At 29.9% G+C, this 20,201-nt stretch overlaps 3 protein-coding genes and 1 long non-coding RNA gene across 4 annotated transcripts; 2 read left to right on the top strand and 2 right to left on the bottom strand.

Moving 5' to 3' along the window:
• Positions 1–475: 475 nt before the first annotated feature.
• On the bottom strand, positions 476–2,418 carry LOC101515045 (small RNA-binding protein 11, chloroplastic). Its single transcript, XM_004486973.4, has 4 exons — positions 2,231–2,418; positions 2,070–2,138; positions 1,865–1,971; positions 476–728 (listed from the first exon to the last, which is right to left on the bottom strand). The coding sequence occupies exons 1-4, from the start codon at positions 2,265–2,267 to the stop codon at positions 675–677; spliced, it is 267 nt and encodes an 88-aa protein (XP_004487030.1). The 5' UTR covers positions 2,268–2,418; the 3' UTR covers positions 476–674.
• A 2,141-nt stretch (positions 2,419–4,559) lies between these two features.
• Positions 4,560–7,372, top strand: LOC101515594 (ras-related protein RABE1c-like). Its single transcript, XM_004486975.4, has 8 exons — positions 4,560–4,831; positions 5,782–5,854; positions 5,928–6,028; positions 6,193–6,258; positions 6,368–6,465; positions 6,721–6,783; positions 6,864–6,956; positions 7,060–7,372. Exons 1-8 carry the CDS (start codon positions 4,753–4,755, stop codon positions 7,135–7,137), a joined length of 651 nt encoding a protein of 216 aa, XP_004487032.1. The 5' UTR covers positions 4,560–4,752; the 3' UTR covers positions 7,138–7,372.
• A 907-nt stretch (positions 7,373–8,279) lies between these two features.
• On the bottom strand, positions 8,280–9,224 carry LOC101488347 (uncharacterized). The gene is made up of 3 exons (XR_189309.4): positions 9,014–9,224; positions 8,879–8,899; positions 8,280–8,789 (listed from the first exon to the last, which is right to left on the bottom strand). It is a non-coding gene; the product is annotated as an uncharacterized lncRNA (long non-coding RNA).
• A 2,508-nt stretch (positions 9,225–11,732) lies between these two features.
• LOC101488557 (methyl-CpG-binding domain-containing protein 7) lies at positions 11,733–15,225 on the top strand. The gene is made up of 6 exons (XM_004486976.4): positions 11,733–12,029; positions 12,853–12,975; positions 14,069–14,167; positions 14,423–14,467; positions 14,543–14,765; positions 14,860–15,225. The coding sequence occupies exons 1-5, from the start codon at positions 11,850–11,852 to the stop codon at positions 14,762–14,764; spliced, it is 669 nt and encodes a 222-aa protein (XP_004487033.1). The 5' UTR covers positions 11,733–11,849; the 3' UTR covers position 14,765; positions 14,860–15,225.
• Positions 15,226–20,201: the final 4,976 nt, after the last annotated feature.

The following is a 20,201-nucleotide window of genomic DNA, read 5'->3' as shown; positions in this document are numbered from 1 at the left end:
AGCCACAAACCAGTTTTGGACAGCAGTGCATTAACTTGGTATTTTTAGGCGATTATGCAAACCCTTGTTTTAAACATAGCTGTTGATACATAGGTGACTGCAATTTTCATTATAGCCAAATATAATTCAGTACGTCAATTTTTTCCACTACACCTGGATTTTCTATAAGTTAATTTTTGGACGAGAAAATGTGTCTTGAACTTAACATGGAAAAGGAAAATAAATATGAAAATTACATATTTGATAGTAAACTTTACGGAATCTAAGTGTAGTATAAAAAAATGGAGGTGCAGAAAGTCACCCTATCAACAATTGAAAGAACTTACTCAAATTTAAAGTAAATTTAATTACAAATAAGACTAATAAGTTGGCCTAACCTTACATTAACACAAATGCAAAAAATTATTCCAACTTTTAATCACCTTTGCATAACAAAAAGTTCAAAAAATTATTTGAATTTTTAAAGCAACCGCAGTCAAAAATAATTATAGCATTGTAATTTCCAAAATGGATAATCATATATTTGTACAGTATAATGTCCCAAATTGGATGTTTGAAGAATAAAACAGAGGAGCTTTAAGCAAGAACATAGAGCGGATGTACTTTGATCGTGTGTGATTTGACATCTGAAAATTGAATTGATCTTAAGATTTGAGAATGGCAAACATTACATATCACGAGTCCTTTGATTTTGCAGGTTCAACGAAAATCAGCCTTCCATTAACTATCTGCACCATGTAAGGAATATAAATCAATTCCAAATATATAGATGATATGGAATTTACTTGGTAAGATTTATATTTTGTTTTTCAAAAAAATACAAAAGTTAAAGAGGATGACTTTTTTTTCTTTCAAACTAGAGGATGCCCTTGCTAAATTACGAACTATCTCATTTGCTTGCCACTTAACAAAAACAACAACTGATTCGAATTAGAGATGAGACGTTAGAAATCCAAAATAATAGTCTCGAATTCAGTTTCATCAACTTGTGGGTGATTCATACCATCTACTACCATTTTTGAATCCAATTCAAAGACCATGTTTTGAATTTGTAACTCACTACTGATTCATTTAATTGTGTACCATAATCCCATCGGTTCTCCCTCGTGCACCACTGTGGCTACGCAGTAGTATATGGTTTTTGCCTAAATGAACTCACTATGTATATTTCCTTAGACACATAACTATGCCCACACATCGAAAGGAAAATGGATTTGATGCGGCCAACAGTCACGGCATGTTATGATCTCTATATCCTTGATTAAGAGCAGTTGAGATTTTAGGTTTTCAATTCACCAAAATTGCAGTATTAGCTATTTAATCTCTATCCAACAGTTTAGATCAGGTAAGTAGAGTGACTAAAAGATCTATTCACCACGAATCAAAATCCAACTTTTGATGTTCTATTTCTAAGACTCTTTTTATTGGTGGGTAGTACAACCATGCAACTAAAGGAAGATATAAAATATGTGTATGTAACAAAACCATTGATTCAGTATAAAAAACCGATAAAATCTAACATCATTGTAGCTGCAAGGAAAAGGGATTCTCCACAACTTCCTTGAGTTAACACATTATTCGGTGTGTCTTTTGTTAATAATTTTATGGATCAATTCTACAAATGAAAGATATTTTCGAATATCAAACTAATTACTATAAGATACATTTAAGGACCAAAGTGACAAACAAAAAGACCCATATACAAAGTGATAATCATGTTTGCATTGACAAACAAAAGAAATTAAAGAAAGCAAAACTAGCAATTGAACTAAGGTTCCAACTCATTGAGGCATTTTAACAAACACATTCCTGGCTTAAAAATAACACACATCACTAGATAAATATAAGAAAGAGACAAAATTACCGTGCCATTTAATGATTTCATAGCCTTTTCCGCTTCAATTTCTGATCGGTAAGATACAAAACCAAAACCTTTGGCCCTTTTAATTTTTGGGTCCATTACAAGTGTAGCTACAAAAGTAGAATTGAAGAACCAAAACAAAGCAGTGAGTCAGTGTCAGCAATGATTAGTGGGGTGGGAATAAAAAAGAGAGGGTACGCACACACACCTTCCGTAAGTACTCCAAATGGTGAAAACATCGACTTGAATTGCTCCATTGTAGTATAAAACGAGAGTCCTGAAAAATGAAACGAAACAAATGTTGAAAGGTAGGGAGGGGAATTGGTGCATTGAACGTTATAAAATGAAAAGAGGAAAAAAAAATCTAACTGCTGACAAATAGCTTTGTCCCAATTCGTTGAGACATGTTTGTCTAGTTTCAGATTCCGGTGTAGATTATTTTTTAATGTGAGAGATGAGAGTATGTGACATCTAATACATATAAGATATATTAAGTGAGAGTATTTTTTAATGTGAGAAATAAAAGTATCAATTTTTAGCTTTTATATGTCATGGCTGAGATTAAAATGTTATTGGGTTATCTCAGCATTTTTTCAATTAAATCTGGAAGTGAGTGTTGGGTTACCTCTTCATCTTGCATAGTGCTAATTGTCGTTTCTTCTTTTTGCGTTTTCTGATCATTTTCTATCTATATGCTGCCTTAATTCGGTTTCTATTTTTTAAAAATTTATCATGTCTTAGTAACAAAATCCATTAAGCCAATATAACTTCATTTAAGTCATGTCTTTCGTTATATCGAATACATGATTCCATTTTGATGAAAAAGGATATAAAGCGGTGATTGATTTAAAATACAAATGTCGACAATTGATATTTTCATTAAAAAATCCTCACACTTGATATGTCTCGTGTGTGTGTGTGTATATATATATACTTGTTTCATCAATTGACACATAAGTAAAATGATTAACATTTTAGTCTGAAACACTTTATTACTCAAGATATTAGCTATTAAACTATGTATTCTTTAATTATTTTTCATTATTCAATATATTCTTTGTTTCTTGACCTATTAACTAATATTTATATATATCTTTTTTTTTCATTCATTTACGTTTAGATTTATATTCAAATTTCACAATATTTTTTTTATTTTAAATTTATATCACTTACTTCTTACATATTTTTTCTCTCATTTATTCTTTTTTTCTCTCTTTATAATTGATAATTGCAATAATTTATATTAACTTGTAGGTTTTTGAATGATAAATATGAAAAATAAGAATACATATTTATCATTGATAAATATGAAAAAGTATAGGACAAATACTTTTCATATATCGAACAATACTAAGGCACAAAAGAATGCCATTTACATAGCAGCTTCAACGATCAATAATTCTTTTTTATTTTATTTTATTTGAAACAAATAAAGTTACTTTTCACTCTATATTAAAATAATTGAATTATTTGATTATTTCAATATTAAAAAAATATATAAAAATAAATAAATAATATATTTAATGAATATTCTTATTAAATATTGATTATAATCAAAATTATAAATATATAATAAAATATATTACACCCAAAATAATAAAAATAATATTATTATATGATATAATTGAAAATATGTGTATTAAAAGTTCTTAAGTCTTGTCTCGATTTTAAATTCAGAACTGCACAATTGTATGAGTTAATTATGATTGAATTTATTATATCTTTTAAAACAAAAAAAATTAAAATAATAAATCATATTAAAACAATTTTTTTATAAATAGATGAATTATTTTAGAATATGCTAGTAATATTATGTATATAGCATCAAAAGAGGCATTGAAGTGCGTTAATGTTTTTTTTTTGTTTGCTTTCCACGGTTGAAGATCATGATTAGCTTTCATCACGGAAAAAAAAAATCATAATTAGCCTTCGTCACGAAGAAAATTAAATTGAAATTTTAGAGAAAATTCTATCATAATATTTTTTTTGAAAGGATATTTTTTTGACAGATGGAAAGGATATTTTTATTTACTTTATTTATTATAATTTTAATTTAAATTGAATTATAATTAATTTATATTTTATTTGTTCTTCGTTATAATATAAGATTTGATTTGTTAAGATTGATTTAAAAATTACTACAAAAAATATTGATTTAAGAATTAGATTTGATTTAAAATTTAAATAGAAATTATATTTATTATACTCTAATTTTGTCTATCCACCTTTTACTTTATTCTGTTTTTTTATTAATAAAAAAGATTAAAAAGGAATATTTGTTGGACCCATTTAAATTTATGAGTTTTTAATTCATTTTAAACATTAAAAATTAAAATAAACTTCAAATAATTAATTAGAAACCAGCAAGCAAATGCTGGCTAAAAAATAATTAAAAAAGCAAAACCTAAGTGTATCTAAAATTAGAAAAGAATCCAATCATATGAAGAAAATAAAAAAATAAAAAATTTATATACACTATTCGAATAAATAATTTTTACACTGTTATTTAATTAAAAAAAATTATATTATTTGAAATACAACATAACAATTAAATTCATAAAATAACAATGATAATAAATATCAGTTTAACGGTGGATTGATTGGACAATCAATTCAATGCATTTCTTTCGTTGTCTTTTATATCACTATAAATACCCTACATTCATACTAAACATTGGGAGACAAAAAACGAGTGAATATATAGGCATATATAGATTTTGGTCGTTAGAAATCAAACCTAAGTCGTTAGCATTTGTTTTGTCTCTCTAATATTGTCGTATTATTATTATTATATATATATTTTTCTGAATATATAATACTATTAGGATACTCGCATGTACACTTTAGCCTCCCACCACTTTTGAACTTCGTAGATTATTATTTGAAAATTGATGGCTGCTCGACCAGCAAAGCCTCGTGCCGGTGCTGATCCCGATTATCTCATAAAGCTTCTTTTGATCGGAGATAGTGGTAACTTACTCTTTTGCCCTTTTCTCCTGTTTTTATTTATTTATTTATTTTGTAACGATTCTATGTGTGTGACTGTTATGTTGTATGTGTGTGACTGTTATTCTTTTCCATTGGATGATAAAAATCAAGAGTTTCTACTAAGTGACTTTTTCTTCTTTTTATCTTGAATAAATTGTTGAATTTGTGATAGTGAGGCAAATGCACTTTTTTTGTTGTTGAGAAATTTGAGGCAAATGTACTTAGTTTTAGAGTTGAATTGAATCTTTTCATAATGTGCTTTGAGAGATTACATAAAAGTTTTAATAAAATGTTTTTGTTGATACATAGAAAATTGTGTTGTAAAGGGTTTCAATTGTGAATTCCTTTCAAGAAGTAAGAAATTTAGCGTCAGTCATTTGGGGCGGTTAGAACCGTTGCTAAACCTTGTAATGAAAAGAAAACCATTTTTGTTATAATCGTTGGTTTTAATCGATGACAATCCTTTTTCCGACGTTTGTTCGGACGGTTGGCAAAACCGCCACTAAATATAAGTGTTGCATAAACCACCACTTATAACGCGTCAATGTATGTATCTTTTTTTCAACTTACAGAAATTGTTTTTAGTGGTGGTCCGAATTGACAATAAATACAAATTTAACCGGAGCTAAATACCGGTTTTGTTGTACTGGTTTGAAAACATGGGGTGACATTCTTTTTGTCATCTTTTGCGGCACTTTTTGTTAGTGGATGAATATGATAAAAGATTAATTGTAAACTAGCAAAAGGGACTAGTTCTCAACAACGTGATGAACCATAGTTCAAATTCATACCAGAAGAGGTAGCACATTTAGTATGCGACAAATCCTTGAACATGATTGCTTATGATAAGAGGAGGCTTATAGTAACTAGTGCTTTGGTGTACAAACTCCTTAATTAATTTGGCACAATCCCTCTGTTATTCTTGATTGCAGGTGTTGGAAAGAGTTGCCTTCTTCTACGATTCTCCGATGGTTCTTTCACAACTAATTTTATTACAACCTTAGGGTGAGTTAATAAAACTGCTATATCTTGTATGTCAGAAGTTTCCCTAAATCACGAGGTTTTCTTCCTCTTGCAGCATTGATTATAAAAATAGAGCCATTCAGCTGGATGGAAAAAAGATGATGATCCAAGTTTGGGATACTGCAGGTCAGGAGCGGTTCCGAACAATTACAAATAGTAAGATTTACGATCCTTACAGACACTAGTATCGCCTTTCGTTGCTTGTATGCAACACATATATAGACATCACTTGACAAATTGAATGTGGTTTATAGCACTATTTCATTGTAAAGTTGTTTATTTTGAATCAAACCTTAACTAGATTTTCTTTTTTACTTCAGCTTACTATCGCGGTGCTATGGGAGTATTGCTAGTCTACGATGTTACTGACGAATTTTCATTTAACAGTAAAGTTTACCATCATGTGCTTTGGTTTAAAAGTTGGAGATTTTGTGTTTTTTTTATCTTCACAGGCTTTCTCACATTGAATATTCATCCAGCTTATGCTAATTTCAGATATCAAAAATTGGATGCATAGCATTGAGCAATATGCTTCCGACAATGTCAACAAAATACTGGTTGGGAACAAAGCTGACATGAATGAAAGGAAAAGGGTATGCGAGCATCGACAACTTTCTTGATATGAGTGGTTTTACAAGACCAAATATAAGGATTAAAGCTTGTTTATGTTTCATATTCATATAACATGGATAACATGATTAATTCTTACTATGATCATATATGTTCAAATTTAGGAGACAGATTATAAGAGAAAAGGAGAAATACACATACTTAATCTTATCTTTCTCATACGTATATCAAGTTTGAGATTTTTGTAAATATTTGTGAAATTTTGTATTTCTGTCTAGGCCGTGCCTACCTCTAAGGGCCAAGCACTAGCCGACGAGTATGGAATCAAATTTTTCGAAACAGTAAGTGTTGCATTCTTGAAAATGTGGAAACTTCTCTATGTTTTTGTTATTTTTGCAAACTGATGAATTTTGTGTTGCAGAGTGCAAAGACAAATTTAAATGTGGACAAAGTTTTCTTCTCGATTGTGAAAGATATAAAACGAAGGCTTGATGACATTGACTCGAAGACACCAGTATTTAAACTTCCTCTTCTGTTTATCAAGGGATAAGTTTATTGTGTTAATGAATAGCTGTTTGTCTTTGAAGTTGAATCGAATGTCTGTTTTTACATTGCAGCCGATAGGAATTAGAATCAACAGACAAAATCAGGCAAACGGAGCGTGGAATGCACAGAAGTTGGCGTGCTGTGGTTAAGGAGGCTACATTGCTGTTCGAGAGTCGAGGAGAAGGAAGGAGAAAAATACATGTCTATGTGATTGTGTTTAACCTTGTCATTATTTCATAATTTCTTGCTTTTCAAGGAGTATATTAATACAAATGTAAATGGCAATGTGATTGGGTCATCATAGCCCCAACGATGTTTGCTTGAGACATAATTCACTAATCATTGATTTTTTAAAGGGTTAAATATCACTGACATTCTTTAGAGTTAAAAGTTATATTATATTGATTTTATTTTTGTTAGGTGAAATTGAAGAGCAGCAAAATCAAGTGAGATCTATCAGATTGAGTGGATTTGTTCATCTTGTTGTATGTAGTGCCTTGTAGCATTTGTTTTAAGAGTATCAAGAATGCCACAAAAAGTGCACAACAGAGAAGTAAGTAACTGATCAATCTAGCTATAATACAACTAACTGAAGTGAGGTCTAATAATGATACATAATTAATAAAACATCTAAAACACCGACAATGACTGTACATCAGACACACCACTAACAAACAAATACCATTAATCACATACGATTATGTCATATTAGTATCAGAAATCAATACATGTGATATTAGTATCAGAAATCAATACATGTGGAATACTAGAGGCTACACAGTACACAACTATGCAAAATAAATATCATGAGTTAAAAAGCGTCAAGTTCAAGTCCAAGCAAGAATTCAACCTTTCACCACAATCTTTGGTTTCTTCAAAATGGAAAAACTATTATGATTAGGAATCAGAAAACCATCCATAGAAGGTGTGTTATGCTTTCTCACGTGTCCACCAAAAAGCTTGTCCAATAGAAAACTCAACACTACAAATTGGATAATGGTTTCTTGGTTAAGCTAGGTAGTAACTTGTCTACAAGCTTTGGTCTCTCGTGACCCCCCTAAAGCTTGAAATGAAGATAATTCTTTAGTGCATGTTTTGCACTTAAAACGACGTTCTTTCAATGGATTGGTTTTTTCTTCATTTCCACCAATTATCTTCTCTCAGTCTCTGCCTCTCTTTATAGCTATTATGTACATAGTAGGCTTAATTTGCTTAATAAGGAAAAACAGGCATAAGAAAAATTATTGAGATCGTAGATGGAGTGCCTTAGTATTATTATCCAAAAGATTAGTAATGAGAATTTGAATAGTAATAATAGTACCACAAATATTAAACAGATAAAATACTTCTAATACTACAACCCAATAAATGTATGTAAATAGTAGTAACTACAATAGGACTGATAACACCGTTTATTATTTAAAAAAAATAAGATTTAATTGTATTTCTTGTTCTCCTATTTTAAGTATTTACATAAATAGTCTATCTATTTTAAAATCAAACTTTTAGGTCCTCTATTTTTAGATTTGTTATTTGATAAAAAAAACATAATTTTTACCTTAAAAATGGTGATTATAAATCACAATTTTTTAGGTTAAAAATCACAGATTTATAAGAACTAAGTTGATGAAAAATACAATTAAACCTAATAATAACAAATAAGTTAGCTACATCTTCTTCTTTCCTCTCTTTTTAGCAACTCCTCCTTCATTGCTTCCAGGGAGAAGAAACTCATCCATTTGGAAGTTGTTTCTATTATCTCTTCACAAAATGCCTCTATATCAAATTCTTTATTCTTCTTCTAAACATAAAAAAAAAAAAATATGAAATACTATATACAATAAATTAATATTGATGAAAAGTAGGGAAAAAAAACGATGGAGGTTGTACCCAGTTTGGTGGACTAGTAGCCTGAAATAGTAAAAAAAAACAAGTAACCAACCACCGAATCGAATTGCAAATACAACAAATTTTAGAATAAATTTTGGCAGAGAATAGGATATAAAAATAAGAAATAAGTTAAACCTCGCCGGTAGTATTGCTGCGGCTGCTACTACTATCTCCATGTGTTGGTGGTGACTGATCCATGTTTCTCTGTTCTAACAGATAATTATCGACAAAGAGACAAAAAGGTTAGGGTTTCAATAAATAAATCTGATATTGATCTCTATATATAAGGATATACTGTTAGGAGTATCTTATTGAATAAATAAATCCGTTCATGAAACTCTTCCATTTATTGAAGTAGTCTTTTGAATTTCATATTATTTTTTATGGGCTTAAGTCCTAATATACATAAATTCAATCCTAAATAAATAAGAAATTAAGAACAAATTTCATAACAATAATGAATAATATAAAATTTATTTCTAAAAGATACATTGACTCAAATCTTAGTAAGAGTTCATTGATAAGTTTATTTTAATTAATAAAAATTTCTTTTCTATATTTTTTTAAAATATATTATAAAATATTTTTTAATATTATGAAACTCACTTTAAAGATTCAAATCTTAAATAAATAAGAAATCAATAATAAATAATAATAAGTAGAGAAAAAAAAGTTATGCACTAAGAGTGTAAATTAATTTTACATTGTCAGTTAATATGAGTCATTGATTTTTTAGTTATATACATCATTGTAACGTTCATCAATTGTTAATCATATAATCAGTGGTTCATATTAATTGATCGTGTAAAATTATTTATACGTTAGTGTGTATCTATTAAATTTTAATAAGTATTATAAAATTTAATCTTAAAAGATACATTAAAATTATAAACTAATAATAGAAAAATAACTTAAAATATTCTTTTTTTTTTTTAATTAGCAAAGTGATTTCAGATTCACAGTCAATGTTTGTTAGTGGGAGGCTAATTCTAAATGAAATTTTAATAGCCGATGGATGAGGTGATGGATGGGGCAAAGAGAAAAAAAATAAGGAGTTGTTGTTCTTTAAAGTTGATTTTGAGAAAGCGTGTGATTCAATCAAATGAGTTTATTTGGATAATGTGATGGAAAAATGATTTTCCCGATTTTATGGAGGAGATGAGTGATGGAATGTCTTAGTTCTACAAAAGCGTAAGTGTTGGTGATAGAATGTCTTAGTTCTACAAAAGCGTAAGTATTGGTGAACGATTCTCCTACTAAGAAATTCTCTCTCTTCAGGGGATTAAGACAAAATAATTATATGTCTCATTTTTCGTTCTTTTTTGTTGTTGAAGAAAAATCTCCTTTTTTGTTTTTATTAGTTGTTGAAGATTTTCATTCTTTGATGAGCGCTTCCGTGCAAAATGATATGTTTTTGGGGTATAAGGTGGGATCTAGAGATGACTGTGGTGTGTCTACGCCATTTGCAATTTGACGATGATACTCTTATTATGGGTGAGAAGAGTTGGGCTAATATTAAAGCCATCAAGTCTATAATACTTTTGTTTGAATTGACATATGAATTGAATATTAATTTTCATAAAAATCTTCTCGTTGGAATCAATGTGAATGATTCTTGGTTGGAAGAAGCAGTGGCAGTGCTTCACTCTAGAGTAATTGATACCCATTTCAACTATTTTTGTATGTTTATTAAGAATAATTCGAGGCATTTAACTTTTTGAAAATCATGATTAGCATGGTTCGAGTCTAGTTATTAGATTGGAGGAACCATAATTTATCTATAAGAGGTTGTCTTGTTCTCATAAATGTTATCGTAATGCGCTACTGATCTATCTTCTTTCCTTTTTAAAAGCTCCTACAAGAGAACTCTTTTGATATGTGATTGTAGACTAGTGGTCAAAGAGGCGACTATGTGGTGAAAGAAACATATAATTTACTATTTAGTGCTTTGACAAACGAAGTACCTTCATTTTACACTTTATTTTTGAATAAATTGGTTTCATTTGAAATTGTTGGTATTCGTGTGGAGACTTTTCCATTTTTGATTACCTACTAAAGATAATATTGCTACAAGAGGTATTGCATTATTAGAGCCTAAGTTATGTATTGCGGAATGTAGATGAAAGAGATTCTTTAATATTTATTTTTTACATTCCCCATATTTGAACGAGTGTGAATTGGTCTTTTGAACTAGTTGAGATTGTTTTGTGCGTTTATCACGAGGTGAAGCCTCACACATTTTAATTTTGAGGCCTCCGTTAGATAGATAAAGAAAGTTGTGATTGATTTAGAAGTATTTGAAGTGGACATAGTTCTATTATTTTTAATCAATCTGAACTTAATATCTTTTTACTGTTAGAAAAAAATAAAATTGTTTTCATATAAGTGAATTAAAGTTAAAAATGCAAAATTTGCTTATGAATTTGTTTTGTGGGGGACCTACTCATTGGAAATGTTTGGGTTCTTAGTTCTGCATTAGTTTCAACGTTGTGTGTTTAAAGTGTGGTGTGCTTTTGTAATTTGTATTTAAAGTGTGGTGTGCTCTTGTAATTTTAATGGACATTGTTACGTGTTTGCGTTTGCTTATGGTTGTAAATTGTAATTTGACCTTTTATTTTTATCATTATTAGCAGGTCGGGTACCAAGTATGTGATTTTAGTACAACGTGACTAACATTTTTTAGCCGTTTCGAAAGAAAAAACATTTTTATTTAATTTATTTTGTCAAAAACTTAAATACTCTAATATGATATCAAAATTTAGAGTGACATTCTAGTCTCACGGGCTAGTTGAATCCAGTGGGCCATAGCCCATACATGAAAAATCATTTTATTTTTAATTTTTTATCGAGCTCTCTTTTTTGGACAGAATACACGAAAAAATGGTTAAATTAAGCTCTGTGTATAAATAAACACACCGCTTTGCAATGAGTGAGTGAGTCCCAAGTAACAGCAACAACAAACAACATCGTAATGTCGTTAAAAAGAGCACCGAAGAGAGGCACTGTGCATGTTGAAAAGGAACATGTTAATCGCAATTCAAGGGAGAAACAGTTGCAGATTGTGAGCTTGTCATCGTCACCGTTCAAACTTCCCGATGATTGGTTGGTTGATGAACGCCGCCGTATATCTGACCCCACCCACATTGACAGGGTAATTAACCTTCTTTTCTTTTCCCTTCATGTTAATTTAATTAATTAATTAATTAATTATTCATGCATGCATCTTATTTACACTGCATAATATCATCTCATACCATATAAGTACTTTGTTTTTGTTACAGTGACAATTGTGTAGGGATTGCTGGCTTTGGGGACCCTTTCTATTATTAATTAATTTTAAATTCAACACCTAAGGCCTATGTAAATAGAGTTTAGAGTTAGTTATAGGAAAAGTCAAACAGTTGTGACTAACTGACAATGTAAAAAGTCTTTACACTCAAAGTGTATATGAATTAAATCTTTGTAAATATAAAAGAGAGTTCAAATTAGTTTTACACCGACATTTAATGGAAGTCTTTCGGCTTTATAAAATTATTTTACACCAACGATGTATATCAAAATTCGGATAAGATGTTTCTAATAAACGTTTTAAATTGTGTCTAATAAGTGTTTTTATTCTCAACTCTAACATTGTTGGTATCTAACACATGATGATTTATAAACATAGGCACTTCTTTTCAAGGCTTAGTGCTTCATTTGAAAAATTGACAAATCAACATAAATAAGACAAAGTTACACTTGATTCAACCATGTAATAATTAACACACAAAAGCAAGTTTTAGTCCCTTGGTATGCTTAATTTCTTCAGTTAGGACATTTAGGCCAGGGTTCTCTGTTACTGTTTTTCGGTACATAATCGTTTTTGTTCTCATTGCATTTGTTGAATCTCGGAGAGACTGCTCATTTCTAAAGCTATTTGGATATTCTTCCCCTCCTGCATGAATTTGATTTTTTTATTAATATTATTTATTCAGTATTACATAGAGCCACACACTGGAATGAAGTTTCGTTCTTTGGTATCGGTTCAGAGATATCTATCAGAAGAAACAAGAGACTATCTTCCTACTAAGAGAATGATATCAGAAAACAAAGTCACTGTGAGTTCTAAGTTCATGTTTACATTAGTTTCTAGTATGTCTTTTTAGTCAGTAGCATCTACCCTGATATTTGAAAAAATAATGAAATACATCTAGATACTCAAATAGAGCATTTCAATCATGTTTAGACATTGTAGGAAGCATACAGGTTATGGTGCGGTTTTTGTTTTAATGTATATATGAAGGAAATTATATTCATTCTTGATATGAAATAATGAAACAGTCACTGCAAAAGTAAATAATAGAAGGTGATAAAAAACTGCTGTTTGTGATTCTTGTTACTTTGACTCATAGTTTAACTAGGAATGGAAAATGGGACTCCCATTTATGCTATAGGCTAGCTGTCTTATCAGCTAGGCTTTAGAAGTGAGTTCGCTACATTCAGCGCCCGCGGTATTAGAGCTTGGTTTTCTCACTCCATTCTACCTTGCACCATAAGCTTGGATGAACTGCTCTTTCTTATCTAACCAGGTTTAAGCAGTGTCAGTGCCGGATTGGATCAGTGTGATACACATAACTTTCTTTATTTGTAGAGCTACATCTTAATCACTGAATTTTACAGACTCTGCATTATTTTGGTTTTGGTTTGGGATATGGATATAGAAGCTCTTATAAGACAGACAGAAAAGTGGGCAAGCTTTTAACTAAAAAAATTCTATTGTATTGTCAATTTACTTGTCTTTGATTTAATTAGGTAAAAATTTGGCATGCAATATTGGTTAAACTATCCACTCACTAGTTTATGAAAAATGTATCAGTTATTCTTCTGTAAGTAAAACTGTCCTGGTTTCTAATTCTTATTACATAAATAAATTCCTTTATTTTCGTTCTCTTTTGGACAGTTTTTTTTAATTGTGTGTAATTTCCTTTGGCAATACTAAGCGAACATTTACTTCTCTTGATTTGAAGCTGCCTCACACGCTCAATCAAGTGTGTGTTTACTGCCGCCTTTTCCGCTCTTTTACCAAGCTGCTTGAGTCTCCTCCAATGTACCAAAATGTGCAGATGTAATGGGAGTGTTAGATTGTAAGAGGATATCGCCTTGTGACTTGAAATTCTTTCAATGACTTGATCTCTGCTCTATTTACTGCAGACTTACACCAAGTCTAGGACTGCAAAAAAGTCTCTTTCTACGAGAGATTTTGAGGGAGGTATAAATAGAGAAGCAAATGCATGTAGAGCTACACCGAAGGTGCCTAAACCAACCATACAGATTACTTTCAATTTGATTATTAACAATGGAGTTTAAAGACTATATACTGATGGTGTAGATTTTTTTTACCTGGTTATCCATCCAATCAGATTTTATAAATCATAATAATGTGTTTTTGTTATATTGATTCATAAAATATTTTAACAAATATCTACGTGACGAGATCTGATTGGATGACTGTGCAAAAATATTTATGCATGGATTGCCACTCTCTAATTTGTGCTGCCTTTCCAGTTAGTGTTCAAATGTGGCTCTGGAAAGCGAATTGCTCAATCTACGGTGAGTTTTGAAACCATAGACTCTACAAGAACTGACTTTATGTTCAGTATATAACTAACTGAATTTCTTTTCAAGCATTCTGAAAAAACTGATTCTCAGAAGAAAAACAATACGGGGGAAGACGATAGGGGTTCGGTCCATAACTTAACTAGACCACCGACAAAAGTAAGCTGGGTTTTGGCTGGTCCTGGGGGATTATGGAACCCTTTCCTAGATGATTCTCTTGTACCAGAATCCGAAAAGCTAAAATGGTCCAAAGCATTTATAACATCCATCAATGAAGGAGTTACTAGCTGAGGTAAGCTTGAACCAAGTTAAACCTGTTTTAATGTAATTTGACATCTTCAGAAGCACTTATATCAATTGTCACATAATTTCATCCAACTTTGCAGGATTCACAATGGAGATGACTACGCGCCGTTACCACGTAGCTCAGATTGTAGCTGTGACTATCTACGTTACTAATCTTTAATTGATACATATATGTAGCGATGGTTCTAATTTCACAGGTTACAATAATGTATTTTGTGTCACAATGCTTCTAGGAATAATATTTTGTTTTTGGGCTGCAACTTCAAGAACCTTGTAAGGTAATGGGAAATATGCAAACTGGTGAAGGAATGAAGTTTCAACATCATTGTTAAACTTCAGTCTTAAGATTGGACCAGTGCTCATTTAGCTTTGTTGAAAAACTTTTGTACAGAGATATAAATAACTATCCAGTGTCATTTATTGTGGTTTTGGTGTCAAGATGACTATATCTCATGCTGTCATGCTTAATATCCAAAAGAGAAATATGTTCGAGTAAGCTATTTCTATATATAATCAAAGAAAAACTATGGTTAAATTAATTTTATGTAAATAACAAGTTGTTTTTATAAACTATTTTAGAGAGCTTGTCTACGAAATAAGTTGCAAACAAGTTATAGATTATTTTTGTGAGTTTTCCCAAATACTAGCATATATATTTCAATGTACAAGTCTAAATAAGTTGTTTATGGACCATTTCGGACATTTGTTTGTCGTTACACATATGTATATTAAGAGTTAGAAGCATGAGATGTGAGATGTCTATGATACAGTGTCAAATGCCAAAGATAACAAACTACTTAATCAAATGTACATACTAAGACATTTTCTTATCATTTTACGTATGTTCAGACAAAAATTAAAAGTTTTTGAGAAAACATGAAGCGAAGGAAAGAAGTTCACGGAAACTAATCTATTCTTTATTGACTTTTATAAAATTAGTCATCAAATTTATAGTCATAGTAATTGTTTTGTTCCATTTACTACGGATTTATGTGAAAACGATTTTGGCAAAATATTTGTACCATTGGAATAATTTTTTTACAAATAATAAACATGAATTTCTAAACTATTTAAGTAAATATGAATTAAACATTGTAATTAAGAGTTAAAATATAAGGTAAAGGGATAATTATTTTTCTTCTTCATGAAAACATATTATGCATATAAAAGTTTATCGATACTTACTTTAGACTGATAAGATATCTTATAAAATTGACAGATTGAATATTTAATATGAAAAATATTATTATATAAATGACTATAGATTAATATATTAGTACAAATAATACATCGATGTAAAGTTTTATAGTTTAATATTTAATGTAAGTAATATATAGTTATATTTTAGCACTGAGCATAATACTATAATATATATATATATATATATATATATATATATATATATATTATATTAATATTTAAAGTAATGTAAGTTATTGAATATGGATTTTATATAAGTTTTAATTAGTTTGGAACTCCTTAAATTATTTGAATAGTTTTTAAAATAATTTAACTAAAAAGTTTGTAATTGAGTTCCTAAATTTATTAATAATTATAACTGAATAATTAAACTAAAATATTTTTAATCAGGCCTTTGAACTTTTAAATGATTTGTAATTAGTTTATAAATCTAGGAGCATAGAGACAAATTACTTGAAAATTTATAGAACCAATTATAACATTTTTTGAGGATAAGCTAGTTTATGAAAGTTTACCATTTTTTGGGTCAATTTTACACATTATTTTAACAAAAACCCCCCTTTTTACCCATTATAGTTTTTTTATTTCAAAAACACCTTTTAACTCTTTATAATTTATTTATTAAAAAATAAAAATAAAAATAAAAATAAAAATAAAAATAGGTATATGTTTTAATTGGCATATGTTAAATATATTTATTTTGTTTGTTATTTTAGATTAACATAATTGTAGTTAATATTACATTAGTTTTTTATTTTAGTTATAATGTTATTATTAAATGTTTATTGTTATATCTTTGTTAGGTTATTTTTTTAATCTTAGAAGAGATGGTAAACTCTACCATAATTAAATCACACAACTTTGAGATTCGAGACAAGACGTCCAACCTAATAACGTCAACATTTGTCAATTAAATTATGGATTAATTACTCTTTGTTGTTAAATTTTACTATTATAAGATAGACATATATGTCTCAAATATATTTTAAAATAAAATTTTAGCAAATGAAAATTAATTTAATAATAATAAATAAAAAATTTATGAGATTGATAAGTTTTAAATTATTGAAAAATAAATTTACATTGCTAAATTCAAAATATTTTAAACATTAATTGATATAAGATTTATTGATCTATTAACTTTACCAAACACTTAAATTAACATATCTATCATCATTTATAATCTAGTTCATCAACTGTCAATTATAGCTATTAGTTCATTTATCAATTATTCACTGATTTTAACCAAACAGAGCCACTGTCCATTTTTAAGAGCATTGTACCAAACCACTGTCACATTTATTTATATGTGTAGTGTATAGATTCAATTAATCCTTACCATGTGATTATTATCTTTAATTATTTGGGCTCCTAAAAAGTTGATCAAACGCTATAGTTGTCTGTTGTCTATTTAAGTGTATGTTTAGTTTAACTTTCAAGAAAGCCGAAGTAAAGTTGGAAGGAAAATGAGTATTTGACATGTTTGAGTAGGATAAATTTTAACCATCAACATTTTTTAACATTGAGGTCTAATACAGGTGATTGATGCACAATGTATGAGTGTTGTAAATTTCAGAATACCAACTTTGATTTCTACTTGTAAAAAAATAGTAATCATCGACAATTATCTTTATTCAGCAACAAATCTATGTTTGTGTGAGTTTACCATTCACCCTATCCTAAACCATAAAAATTTGGTAAAATGTACACATGCATCATCCAAACACTTTACAGTCTAGAAATCAAAGAGAATCAACTATATCATAGTATGATATATGTCTTCTTAGGATCTTTTAATGATTCAATTCCACTTAAATTTTTAAGCTATACCAAACACTAGTAATGGACAAAAAAAATTCATGAATCCAACCTTCCATTCAAGTAGTGAGACAATTTTTCTCTTAGTGCCACTCCCTTGTCATCAACACCTTGACAAATAAGTTGATGGTACCCTGAGTCATGATTATTATGATACAAACATAGTAATTCATCAACCACTTCATCTTGCATATCAATAACAATGTTGTGAAGTAAGCAGCAAACAAGAATAATCCTTGGCAATCGATGTTTGTCCGGCCTCCACATAATTCCATGAATGATTCTCCACATTTCCTTCAACCTTGTCAATGCTCTTTGTGCTACCATCCTTGTTGTCAAATGCAGCCTATTAAACTTAGCTTTTGTCTCTGAATTTGATAGTTCTTTCTCTTCATAAGGGACAACAAGGTAAGGTAATAGAGGATAACCCGAATCACCGACAATATATTCTCTTATTTCTGATCCTTCGGATAGTTTTAGTTTCTTTCCGTTTAATCTCTCTCCTTTATCGCAAAGTTTGTTGAAATTCGAGTTCTTGAATATCACCGAGTCCTCCATTTTACCAGGCCATCCAGTGACTATGTCACGGAACTTCATGTCAGGATCAACTATTGCTTGCAAAACCATGCTATGATTGTTCTTATGATCAAGCCACACATTACTTGAATGTTCAGATGCAGGTAAACTTATTGTGATGTGAGTAACATCAACGGCGCCACAACAATTAGGGAAGCCTTTTATTTTCTCAAATTTTGACTTGATTGAATTCATTTCGTCTTGTGTTGAAGGCCATTGGAGGTGATGAAGCCCTTTCTCTTCCATGGATTCCACAAATCGCCATGTGACTTGCGAAACAGTTGAGTGGTTTAGTCCGAATGAATCGCCAATTGTGACAAGTGAGTCACCAGATCCTAATCTTCTCAGCGCCACGGCCACTTGATCAAATAATGACATTGGCTTTCCGTTTGTGAACACAAAATGCGAGGCTTTTGTCATCATGTCATCCTTGACAAGTGAACATATGTACTCAAACGTCTTTCTAGAGATCTTTGGTGGAGACTTCGGAAGACCTGCCAACCAGCATAAAAGATTGAATTGACTAGGAACAGAAAATTTACTTCACCTTCTCTAACAAGAAAAGGGGTCAAGGGAAGGTCTAATAAGCGAGAGATAAACACACCAAAACACACAAAAATGTTACACATTATGTTTTGATTAACGCCTATAGAGGCTGGACAAACTGCTAAAATATCAAATCACAAAAACCAATTGAGTAGGATACAGCTTGTTTATTGTTTAGAATGCAATAGATTAATGTAGACATAATGCACTTCAGTAAATAAAGTAAAACTGGTACATGCCAGATAAACACATAAAGCGTACACACATATCTAATGGTTCATGGAAACCATATATTCACAATTTTGAAGAAAACACAGTAAGAGAAAAACAAGCATACAACTAAATTATTATCATAGTTTAAGACAATAACATGCCTGTGTTGCAGCAATTAATTACAATGATAAAATAATCAATTACATTATAAGATTAGAGAGTAGCTGTGATAAAACCTTGTCTGATCCTAGACTTCAGAAAATGGAATTATATCCAATTCATGTTCCTAGAAATAACATGATCCTAGAACACAGTATCAAACTTATGAAAGTCTCCTAATATGTTCATAAACTTAAACCAAGAATAAGACAAACTAGCATATCACTAATGATCACACAACCGAAAAAACACCAAAGTTTACGAGATATTTGTGTTCCAGTTAAACAAAAGCATGTTATAACCAACCTGCATAAAATAGTATTAGCTTGTATTTTTGTTTGACTTTTATCCCAAATTTTTACTAAAAAGGTGAGTGGCTAGTCCTAAGAGGTTATTTAACAAGATTCATGGTTCTATAACCTATACAATATTACAATTTGTTTTCTATAACCTATATAATCATGTATGGAGGCTGACACTATTTTGAAATGTAAGTTGTTAAACCTTTTGGCACATTCAGTTCAAAACAAAAGCAAATTACTTGCGAAAATGGTAAGTTTCTCAAAAGTTCTTTGAAGTTAATTTTGCAATTATTTAAGTAGTCAATCAAAATCTACCAAAATATGAGTTATCAATTCATCTAAAATTAAACTTAACACTGATTATTAGACTAAATCACAAGCTATGGAAGTAGAATACTGGTCGTGACTAACTCAAATAGCAGAAATTGAACTAAATATCAAGTAATTCTACTAAAAAGGTTTGATTAACGCCACCGTGATGATCATATGTCACAAGAAAGAATCATTTTAAAACTATTATGAGGATGAATAGTAGTAGTTTATCTCCGAGTACTGAACGAAAAGCTCATGAATATAGCAAGTCAAGTAAAATCTATAAGCAAATATCA

The sequence above is a fragment of the Cicer arietinum genome, chromosome 1 (genome assembly GCF_000331145.2).
Source record: "Cicer arietinum cultivar CDC Frontier isolate Library 1 chromosome 1, Cicar.CDCFrontier_v2.0, whole genome shotgun sequence".
In the NCBI taxonomy this organism is placed as follows: domain Eukaryota; kingdom Viridiplantae; phylum Streptophyta; class Magnoliopsida; order Fabales; family Fabaceae; genus Cicer; species Cicer arietinum.
The sequence above is the reverse complement of the archived record's forward strand: the minus strand, read 5'-3'. Positions and strand labels throughout refer to the sequence as shown.

What these genes read in the sequence shown, in the direction of transcription:
- LOC101515045 (XM_004486973.4), bottom strand. Translation starts at nt 2,267, where the DNA reads ATGTCTCAACGAATTGGGACAAAGCTATTTGTCAGCA. An exon ending in GACAAAGCTATTTGTCAGCA is followed by an intron (nt 2,139 to 2,230) that starts GTTAGATTTTTT and finishes TTCATTTTTCAG; the next exon opens with GACTCTCGTTTTATACTACA. An exon ending in TGAAATCATTAAATGGCACG is followed by an intron (nt 729 to 1,864) that starts GTAATTTTGTCT and finishes TACATGGTGCAG; the next exon opens with ATAGTTAATGGAAGGCTGAT.
- LOC101515594 (XM_004486975.4), top strand. Translation starts at nt 4,753, where the DNA reads ATGGCTGCTCGACCAGCAAAGCCTCGTGCCGGTGCTGATCCCGATTAT. An exon ending in TCTTTTGATCGGAGATAGTG is followed by an intron (nt 4,832 to 5,781) that starts GTAACTTACTCT and finishes TCTTGATTGCAG; the next exon opens with GTGTTGGAAAGAGTTGCCTT. An exon ending in AATTTTATTACAACCTTAGG is followed by an intron (nt 5,855 to 5,927) that starts GTGAGTTAATAA and finishes TTCCTCTTGCAG; the next exon opens with CATTGATTATAAAAATAGAG.
- LOC101488557 (XM_004486976.4), top strand. Translation starts at nt 11,850, where the DNA reads ATGTCGTTAAAAAGAGCACCGAAGAGAGGCACTGTGCATGTTGAAAAG. An exon ending in ACCCCACCCACATTGACAGG is followed by an intron (nt 12,030 to 12,852) that starts GTAATTAACCTT and finishes TTATTTATTCAG; the next exon opens with TATTACATAGAGCCACACAC. An exon ending in TATCAGAAAACAAAGTCACT is followed by an intron (nt 12,976 to 14,068) that starts GTGAGTTCTAAG and finishes TATTTACTGCAG; the next exon opens with ACTTACACCAAGTCTAGGAC.